We start from the raw sequence: 11,084 nt of genomic DNA on the forward strand, positions 1-11,084 counted from the left end.
TAAAGTATTAAACTTCTTTGTGTAGAACCTTCCATATTTTGTCCTGACCGTCTTGCAAGCCAGAACAGTGGAGATGTGAGAAGGCAAAAAATCATCAAATATTTAAAACGCAAGTTTATTTCAATTCAAAAATAAATTTTGAATTACTCAGAGTTGCAAGTTTTACTCAAAAATGGCCTTATTTCAAGCAGAAAAGCATTCAGTCCCTGATCCGGTAGTATGTTTCAAATGGGAGCATCTGTACTTTCTTTTTTTTTTCACAAAATTAGATAAGTTTTTCCAGAAGCTCAGAATGAAATGTCCTAATCAATGAGGTGTCCTAATTTCATGGGGGTCTGCGCTGCCACGTCTTCACTGCTATTTTGAGGGTTGTGCTAACTAGATTAAAGCTATCATGGGCATACTCTGCTTCAATGCTGTGTGCTGAGCTGCAATCATGCTTCCAATTACAGTACAGACATACCCTCCACTACAGTATAAATGGTCATATATTTCAGGATATAAATTCCCCTAAGCTTCTCTGCATTCTAACATCCTGGTTTCACAATAATTGATGGTTGCTTCCCTTCCACTTTGTTATATTGCAGCAGAAAGGTAATTGTAGCAGTATTTCAATCCTGCTCATTTTTATTTAGGTTTAAAGCACTGCTATCTAGCAAACCTGCAGCTGAGAGCACTTGTATTGAGATCAGCTACGTGAAGTACCCCATATTTCAGGTAAGGACTGTGCCCACACGCCATCTGAATGGAATGTGTGCCATTAATAATTGTATGTACTCTGCACAAATTAATGTAATTACATTTAGTAAATGAGTCAAATACATTGGAATAGTGGTTTCAGAAGCAAAGGCCTCAACTACCTTGATACAGTAACCTGCATTATAATGTTCATTGCAGTCAATGTATTTCACTTCTTCAGTCTTTGAAGACGGAGCAGTGCATTTCAGTGGAACATGTGCATAGAGTTCTGGGGCCTTTTTTCTCAGGTTTGGTATTTTTGCACTTGCACGTACAAGCTTTGAGGATGTTGAAGCTTTTCTTTTCCTAGCAATATTCTTTACTCAAATTTTGTAATTCCTTCTGTGAAAATGTAGAGCCAGACTTATCTGTCTCACATGTTCGGCTAGAGGCAGCATATTCAAGAACTTGCATGTCTAAGAAAAGTCTGTTTTACCCAGAGCAATGACAATTCTGTTTAGCGATTATTAGGGCTGAAGATATTTTTCAGTGTAGCTTACAGCTGTCCGCAATCATATTTAAACTTAATCTCAGTTCCCCCAGGAGAAATGTGACTTGGCCCATATTACAATGCAAAGCCCCAGTGGAAATGGTCTCACCAGCCATTTGTCTACAGATGTGTGGAAAAGCTTCCCACAAAGGGATGGAATCAGGAAACAGCCACTATCTGTGGCATGTTTTTGCTGAGTAAATGGTGTAAAAATGGTTTCAGAAAATGAATGAGCCAGGATCACCTTGTCCTGTGAGCTACCTGGATGTCTTTGGAGAGTCCCAGCACGGTGGCTTATAAGGGTTGGGAGAAAAACCATGCTATCCATGAAGAGAAGCCCAGACATGTGCAGAGAAAGAGAAGGTGTGGCTTGACACCTGCAGGTTTGACTGGTTTTACTGAGAAATCCTTAGCCCTTCATGTTGTTTGGTAGCCCAATGTGCTCCCTCTCCCTGCCAACACACTCCTGTTCCAGGATGTGAAGTTAAAGAGGCTACTCACAAATAGCTTTTCCAAAGCTGCCTATTTTTCACTGTCACCTCTTCACTTTCATGTGTTTTATTCAAGTGGGAATGATATGGCTCTAGGTGCCTCCTTTTGTTACACTAATGACAATGACTGCTGAAGCTAAGGGAGCCAGGATGGTGAAAGGCAGACATATGTAATGAATATGTGTTGTCTGGGATTGCTTTTCCTAAACAGACTGTCTCTTTTTCCTGTTTCAGCTGGTTATGCAGTATCTTTACTATGGTGGTGCAGAATCACTCCTGATTAAGAATAATGAAATAATGGAGGTAAGAAGTGTTTTACTTCATTCAGATGGGACTTACAATTCGTGATCTCTCCAGTGTTCATATTGTTGCCCATGGAAATGCTCTCCACCAAGTGTTGGAAAAGAGCAAAGAACTCTTCACCAGGTCATTTAGTTTTTCCTCGTGTCTTCACTGGCCTCTCTCTGCGCATCTGGGGGAAAGAAATCCAAGCCTGCTTTCATTTCTTCCTCTAGTCTCAGACTCTGTCCATCACTTCTTTCTGCTTCCTTGAGTTCAGAGCTGATCCTCTCTGAGGTGTCACAACTATGAATTCCCAGCTTGAAGCTTCTACTTCCAACTCACATAAATAAAAGTAGGTTTTATTGGACATAGGACAGAAAAGCGTGGAAAATCACAAAGCAAAAAATAATTTGAACTAAAATATCTGGCCAGACACTTTGAGCAGCTATTCTAATTGAGCAAAAAGCTTGGGTTACAAAATATGGAAATATTCCCTTCAATGTTGTACCACGGCCTCATCCTTTTAGTCTTGCTAGGATGTGTCTTGCCTTTAAGTCAGTCTGTTCCCTTTTCTGTGCTGTCTCTCTGGGGTGTTAGCTAGGAGTCAAATGTCCAGAAAAGTGGAAGCATCTCATGTGTAGTTCCTCATTCAGGAAGAAAGATATGAAAGTGTGTGCCTAACTTTAACCATGTGAAAACAGGTTCAACCTCCCTGGTCCAGCACCCTTGGGACCTGAGCAGTCCCATACCAGGAATTTTGCTGGACCAGGGGAAGTCAACTCTGCCCCCCTGTTGGCCTCCAGCCACTGCTCCTGGGCTCTTCTCCCTGCTATTGTAGCTCCCTGCATCTTCTTCCCCAGCTCCCCAGTCCCAGCTTCCGGCCCAGCTCCTGCCGTGGCTTCCTGCCCACCCCCCGGCTTCCCAGGGTGGTGGCTTCCTGCCTGAACCCAGGGATGAGCTCTGTGAGCCACTGCTCCCAGCCTGGGGCTTTCTGTCCAACTACAGCTTCCCCAGGCTGCAGCGTCCTGCCCAGCCAGCCCTGGCCACTGCTCCCAGCCTGCAATGAGGGTCTTTCACTGCAGTGCCAGGGCCCAGACTCCCTGGCTGCTGCTGCTCCCTGCCCTCCTGCATCCTCCACCAGATCAGCCATGGGCTTCTGCCACTGGCTGGCTGGCCCCTCCTCCTTCCAGCCCTGGGACTCTCTGGTCCTAGAAGATCCATGGTCCTGCTGGATGACGGGTATTGCCGGATGAGAGAATGCTGGATTTCGGAATTTCAACCTGTAGTTCCATAGAAGTTTAGCTTCAAGTAGGAATCTGCTTAATGTGTTGCTGAATTGGAAACCTAAAATGCCTCCTGAGATGGATCATTTTTTTGAAGTCCAAAAGTTTATCCTCTTATCCAAGGAGTACAGATACACTGTGTCTTCTTTCCCTTCCATCCTCCTCCTCCTCCCGCTTCCTGCAAGATTGAATCTGATTCATCCTCACCCACTTCCAAATGTGCATAACCTGTATGGATTTTAACTGATCTCCTTCCAAAATTCTTTGCATTTTTATCAGCTATTGTTCAAACAAGTGGCTCCCAATAAAACACAAGCTGACATGCTTGGGCAGCTTCTTCACCAGTCTGAGCTGGTAGCTTTCATATCAACAGCATTTAGGTTCTGTCAGGTAAAAGTAATGGAGGACACTAAATATTAAAATACCTGATATTTCTACAGCTGATAAAAATCACAGCGCACAGACTATACAGAGTCTGCCAGTATGCTGTTGTGCAGTGTGTGAGTCGCCCAAGCAAGGGTGAGTTTTGACAGAGATTGAGCAACCAGCAACTGGCAGCAATTGAGTATGATTGGCTAGTGAGATTTTGGTGGGTATCATAACTCTTATAGCAAACTTCTGAGGAAGTATTGAAGTAGGGAGTGTTTGCGTAAGTAAACAAAACTGGAATTTTTAGTCTCTAATTTACTGGTGCAGTCTTAACTCTAAAGCTGAGATGAATTAACTTCCTTTATCTTACTAAAACCAGCTGATGTTTTTCTAACTCATCCCCACAACTTTGCAAAGAGACCTCGATCCTTTCTGCGAAAAGTGTCCTCAAACTAGGTAGTACAACAGCTTTATAGGTACAGATTTATATACATAATCAACCAGATAATTAGCAAGATGCCTGCTAGAACTCTTCTGGTCACACAGTTTTGTCCCCTACTCCTCAAAAACAGCAGCATCTGGATCTGAATGATCTGTTTTCCACTAGTCAACTACCAGCAGCTGCTCATCATAGTATGAGCTCTTATCATAGAATCATAGAATCATAGAACATCATATGTTACTTCCCTTTGTAAGACTAAAAAGGGTAAAATCAGCAAAAAAAACCTACTTATTGAGGTGGTTAAATGACTGACAATAGTTAATTAAATTAAACTGAATTAATTATAAGTCTGTGAATAAATGTAATAAAATAGCATGGAAATGACTGCAGATGATGTGGTTTAATACTGCCCTATGTAGCACTTCTAACGTTTTTTTTAATCTGCTCTTTAGCTTCTCTCCGCTGCTAAATTTTTCCAGCTTGAAGCTTTGCAACGACACTGTGAGATCATCTGTGCAAAAAGCATAAACACAGAAAACTCTGTGGATATTTACAATCATGCCAAGGTAAAAACAGTTGGTGTGTATGTGTGCATGCATGTCTCTATACCCGGAGTGTGAAGTTCATAGCCATGTGATAGGCTGTAATAACTGTATCATACACTTGTGCAATTTGTCATATACCTGTGACCTCATCACATGCCCCAACAGGCCATCTCTTCGGGACTTACCCTAACATTCCATACCTCTGAGCCATTTCAGTTACCGTTATAAAATATCAACTTGCCTTCCATCATCTGGCAAATGGGGTTATTCTCACAAACGTTACCTTCACTGCAGAGTTAGAATGAGTGATACCTTAGTACTGAATGGTTTTTCTGGATCTGAAAATGACACATTGTCAGTCTAATGTCTTAAAACTCAGCCAGAGAACACCATTGCAGAGGAGAAATTCACAGCTACCCAATAGAATCCAGTACTCCACCGTACTCCCAGAGTAACAGAGAGGAAGCTGTGTTAGTCTATACACTGTCAAAACAAAAAGCAGTCAAGTAGCACTTTAAAGACTAGCAAAATAATTTATTAGGTGAGCTTTCATGGGACAGACCCACTTCTTCAGACCAGAACAGACTCAATATTTAAGGCACAGAGAACCAAAAACAGTAAGCAAGGAGGACAAATCAGAAAAAGATAATCAAGGTGAGCAAATCAGAGAGTGGAGGGGTCGGGGGGAAGGTCAAGAATTAGACTGAGCCAAGTATGCAGACGAGCCCCTATAGTGACTCAGAAAGTTCCCATCACGATTTAAACCATGTGTTAATGTGCCGAATTTGAATATAAAAGCCAGCTCGGCTGCTTCTCTTTCCAGAATGGTGCTATAATTCTTCTTCAGTAACACACATACCTTTAGGTCATTGACAGAATGCCCCATTCCATTAAAATGTTGACTAACTGGTTTGTGGATCTGGAGTGTTTTGATGTCTGTTTTGTGCCCGTTGACCCTTTGTCTAAGGGAGTTAGAAGTCTGTCCAATATATAAAGCATCTGGGCAGTGTTGGCACATGATGGCATATATGATGTTAGTAGAGGAGCATGAGAAAGTGCCCGTTATTCTGTGAGTAACCTGGTTAGGTCCAGTGATGGTACTTCCAGAGAAGATATGTGGACAAAGCTGGCAGCGGGCTTTGTTGCAGGGAAAGGTTCCAGGACTGGTGTTCCTGGGGTATAGACTGTGGCTGTTAGTAAGGATCCTCATGAGGCTGGGAGGTTGTCTGTAGGAGTCTCCACATTATCCACATGGTTTAAATCCACATGGTTTAAATCGTGATGGGAACTTTCTGAGTCACTATAGGGGCTCGTCTGCATACTTGGCTCAATCTAATTCTTGACCTTCCCCCCCACCCCTCCACTCTCTGATTTACTCACCTTGATTATCTTTTTCTGATTTGTCCTCCTTGCTTACTGTTTTTGGTTTTCTGTGTCTTAAATATTGAGTCTGTTCTGGTCTGGCTATGGTCTGAAGAAGTGGGTCTGTCCCACGAAAACTCACCTAATAAACTATTTTGCTAGTCTTTAAAGTGCTACTTGACTGCTTTTTGTTTTGATACTTCCAGAGGTCTGAGTTATAGGACATATTAAACCATGGCATTTTTAGACTTAGAAAAATGACTTTAGGTCAGTTTTAGAGAGTGTTTTACATTTCTTAGTTTTATTTTTCCTCTCCTTTTGAATATTGTATATCTGAACTCACATCAACTAAGGCTTTGCAGGTTGAGGGATACAAAAATAGTCCCAATAAAATATGTTATAAGCATCCCTAGAATTATTTTTCTGTAACATCTGGAAAATACAAAAGATACAGCTGTGTGGGATGGCATGGCGCAGGGATTTGGTCGGCACTCGTTTAGGTAATCTGCAGGTCATTTCTAACTCCTGTGGCTCAAATCTTTATTTCCCACAGTCATGTATCCCCTGTACATAATGGTAGGCATTGGTGTGGATAAGTATGCAATCAGCATTTGAAGTAGGAAAACATTTCACACCTGAAAATGAATTACATCTGAAGTGTATCTAGAACAGGAGAATTCTCTACTTTGAAAGGCACCTGATTTGTATCCCAGATTGCTGGACAATTTCTGGATTTACTAGGAGGGTTTTAATCCTAGGCAGAATGAATCATTTCAGTTTCGATTTCAGCTCTTGGGCCTCTTATCAAAAGAAAAAAGCAACATAAGCTACACTGGACCTTTTGTCTGACCCAGTTCAGCAATGCTTTTAAGCATGTGAGTAGCCTCTTTGAAGGCAAGGATAGGCACGTGCTGACTCTGGGTCCTCGTACATTTCTGTGGGCCAGATCCAGCAAGTGCTGGCTGCATGGAGCTGCCACTGAATTCTGACAGTGGAAGGTGTGTCCACATAGCAAACTTGTGAGACCAAGATCCTTCACTTCAGACTTGATGATCTGCAAATTGTTCAATTGCTGACATTGCTTTCTATTCAGTTCTTCTCACCCTGCTCAGAATGCAGGTTTTACAACATGCTGCTTGTTTTCTGCTGGCATATGGTATATCCCCACATCACAGTGCATTAGTTAACTCTGTGGCATGGGATAGTATTATATTCTGAATAGTTATTTTCTTTAGATGTTTGCTGAGGACTTTCCATTCCTGGGATTGTGAAGGGCTCTTGGAAGAAATTATCATTTTGTCAGCATAGCTTTTGCGTTTTCATTTTTACTCACATTCTCTTGACTGGATGTTCTCTTCAGATAAAAGCCATGTGAGTTGTCAAATTACATTGGTGACACTGGTTGATTTATTTCTACAAGGTACCAGTCATGCTTTCCATGCATGCCCCTAACTTCCAGTGATGTCACTAGGCATTTAGGGAGTACGCATAATAATACTCAGCACGTCCCCAGCATGCCAGCTGGGGTTTGGATTAACAATAAGAAAGAAAAGAAAAATACATGATTTCCACTCTGCAATATAATGTATGTTGAAATAGCCTGTAAAGGGAATGGAAAGAGGAGTAAAGAAGAATGGAGGGAAATCTTAAAAGAACAATATAAATCCTACAAAGAAAACTAATCCAGTCTCTGATTCAGATCCTCAGATGGTATAAATTAACACATTTCCCTTATTTCAATGGAACTACTTCATTTTACACCAGCTGAGTTATCTGACCTTCCAGTTCCAAAATAATTCTCCCCTTTACAAAGTTCCTAATCTGCCCTGAGCTGTCTAGAATTCTGTCCCATTTGTGTCATCTGCAGATTATGGCTACATCTACACTAGCCCCAAACTTCGAAGTTTACTAATGAAGTGCTGAAATGCATATTCAGCGCTTCATTAGCATGCGGGCGGCCGCGGCACTTCGAAATTGACGCGCCTCGCCGCCGCGTGTCTCGTCCCAACGGGGCTGCTTTTCGAAAGGACCCTGCCTACTTCAAAGTCCCCTTATTCCCATGAGCAGGTAGGAATAAGAGGACTTCGAAGTAGGCGGGGTCATTTCAAAAAGGAGCCTTGAGTGTAAAGGGATGTAGTAGTCCGAGAAAAACTTACTTCACATGCTATGCATATAGCAACCATTTTACAACTGAAGCTATTCACTCCTGGCCCACAGTACATGTCTTCATGCAGTTACTTCTGATGTTGGTGTCAGTCGAGTATATTGTGCTTGGCAGGAATGTTGGGAGGAGACAGTGTTGACAGATCTGGCCTCTAGTAGATCTCCCCAAATCATGGTATTAGTGGTGGAAACGTGGAAGCAAAATCCTGTCCCCAGTGAGACACATGACAAAATCCAATTGCTTTATGTGCAGCCTGAATTTCACCCTTGGAATTTTGTCTCCAAGATAACCTTACCAGATTGACATAGTCTTGAAGTCCAGAATTTGTCATTTGAAGCAAACAATGTGAAATATTATTTAAAATACATATGGATGCCAATGTCAGTGTTCCCATCTGAAAAATTTAGCTTGAAAAGTGCGTGCAGTTTGTAAACTTCACTTCTCATGACCAATATTGATTGACCTATACCTATTAGAGCTGTTACCTTTCTTTAATCCCCACCTTTTGTAGTTTCTCGGAGTCACAGAACTATCCTCCTACTGTGAAGGCTACTTTCTAAAAAATATGATGGTCCTCATTGAAAATGAAGCTTTCAAACAGCTGTTGTATGACAAGAATGGAGACACATCTGGTCAGAATGTACTACAAGACTTACAGAGGACGTTGGCAACACGGATTCAGTCAATTCATTTGTCTTCTTCAAAGGGCTCTGTTGTATAAAGTTAAGGAAGGAGATCACGCTCAGAAAAGACCTTCAGAGTTAAGGCTCCTGTTGCAGTTGCTTAAATGAACACGCAAAAGTCTACTTCACATTGGAATATTTTTGTAGTTGTTGGCCAAAGATGCTGCTTTCAGGCTGCATCTTCACTTGGAGGACAGAACACTGTACATATGGCTCCTGCTCATTTTTGAGAAGGAAGGGTCTAGAGCACTATTCTGTGAATTACTGTTCTATTCAGTTCTGAATGCAAAAGTGCAGTCATGGAGATAATGCCAACAAAAGCCAGAACTCACCAATGAACAGTAGAAGCCTCTGCCTGAACGAAGCTGCCATGGACCACATAAACTGACAAATGGGTTATTTAAGGTTATTTCGCTCCACCATGTTATACATTCAAAAACTGTACTGTACCTGTTCCATAGACCATTCCATTGTGCATTTAAGAAATGTAAGATTTATTAGTTACTGTTTCACAAGGGTCAACTGTGTAAGAGAGTTGGTAAGACTGTTATGAAAGAGGAAATATATTGGCAAATTTTTAGGGGTGGGAACTTTTTAAAACTGTTCATAAAAATGGGGTGGCCTTGTAGTTCAAAATATATTTCTTAAGGTTAAATTCATTTTTGACAGAGCTGTGTTTGAGAATCTACGTGACATGTTTTGTTTTTTAAAGGTACACTGTGTAAATACTGTACACATATGATCAGGTTTTGCTTGTATTCTTTCCTGGGGTGGTATAACCTTGCCTAAATGGCTATGGTTACACCAAAGAGGTACATTACCAAGACAATATCTAACACAGTAGGTGGGGAATAAAAACCTGCATGCTAATTGTGATTTGGGATTAAAACTCATAACAGATTCAACATGCATTTGCATGGTAACTGTACCTGTGAAATGTTATGTTTGTGCTTTGTTTTGCCAAGACAAATGTGATGTTACTTCTTGTCAAACTCCATTTGTGAAATTAACATGTTTACTTTTTTTCTCAGTGCAAATGGTAGTGAGATGATTCCACAGAGACTTTTTGGAGGGTGCTGATTTCTGTTGGTTCCCTAGAAGAGTAAATATCAGCATTTATTCTAGTAATTTGTCAAAACTTTGCTACTGGCCAGAGATTGTGTCTATGTTAGACTTTTTAAAAATTATTATTAAATATATACTATAGAATTTCTTATTGTATCCCAAGAATGTATAGGTTATCTACAATGGAGGTATTCAGTGCCAGAGCTCAGTTTATTTTGCAGAATACAGTTAGCAAAAGTGATTTGTTAAGTGCCACAATTTTCTTGACACCTTGTATTTGATGATACCTTTCATGAATCAATTGATTTAAAACACAGGTAAGACCTCGGTAAAGAGGAGGAGACAGATGCTACCTTTTCAGTGGCAAAATTACATGTCTTTCTTTTCTAGCATGCTTTTTGAAACTGTGCCCAGTTCACAGTTTTGTAGAAGCTTTAATTTGACAGTGCATGGTAACTTCTTGGTCTTTTGTTAGAGTATTTATGTCAGGTGCTATTTCATGTTTATAGCTTTTGGAATGCTCAGAAAACACAGTCTTTGCATTAGTTATGAACATGCTAGGAAGCTGTTTTATTGTTCTGATCTGTAAATCCTCCTGTATGCTTGATCATTTTAAAGCCTATACAATATCTGCAACAAATTACAAAATTGTCTGAACTACCATTAATGTCTCAGAGACACAGCATGCCAGCCTAACAATGAATTATCAGACAATTTGTTTCTGCATATGATATGCCATGTAAGATGTTGTCTAGAACATTTAGCTATTGGCAACTTTTCTGTGAATATTGCAATGCTAGAGAAACAAGAACCTGATACAAGCAATTGCAGCTCTTGGGGGTGCTTGTATTATCGTTTGGTGTGCTTCCCCACTCATTGAAACCTACTCTTCCATATTGGTAACAATTTACTTAATAAAAACAAATCTCATCCAGCAGCTTATTGTCACCTTCTCTGAATATAAAATCAGAGTGCTCCAGATTTTCATCCAGTAATCAAGTGCGCCAAACTTCTACTCTCAGGTACACAGCGCTCCCACTAAAGTCATCAGGCTTTGCAGACACGTATCCACAAGCAGAACTTTTCTCTATGGAAAGTAAAAGCATGGGTGTAAATTCAGCAAGGCAATCTGGTGTCTAACAGGGTAAGATGATGACTACTGCTTATGTA

At 40.9% G+C, this 11,084-nt stretch overlaps 1 protein-coding gene across 1 annotated transcript in view; it reads left to right on the forward strand.

Moving 5' to 3' along the window:
* The window catches only part of ABTB3 (ankyrin repeat and BTB domain containing 3), a 287,791-nt gene extending 276,707 nt beyond the window's left edge, over window positions 1-11,084 (forward strand). Inside the window, exons 14-17 of the mRNA XM_075008047.1 lie at window positions 636-717; window positions 1,954-2,022; window positions 4,548-4,661; window positions 8,678-11,084. Of these exons, the coding sequence (XP_074864148.1) occupies window positions 636-717; window positions 1,954-2,022; window positions 4,548-4,661; window positions 8,678-8,887 (475 nt within the window). The 3' untranslated portion in view covers window positions 8,888-11,084. The remainder of the gene's footprint in view (window positions 1-635; window positions 718-1,953; window positions 2,023-4,547; window positions 4,662-8,677) is intronic.

The sequence above is a fragment of the Carettochelys insculpta genome, chromosome 1, assembly GCF_033958435.1.
Source record: "Carettochelys insculpta isolate YL-2023 chromosome 1, ASM3395843v1, whole genome shotgun sequence".
NCBI lineage: Eukaryota > Metazoa > Chordata > Testudines > Carettochelyidae > Carettochelys > Carettochelys insculpta.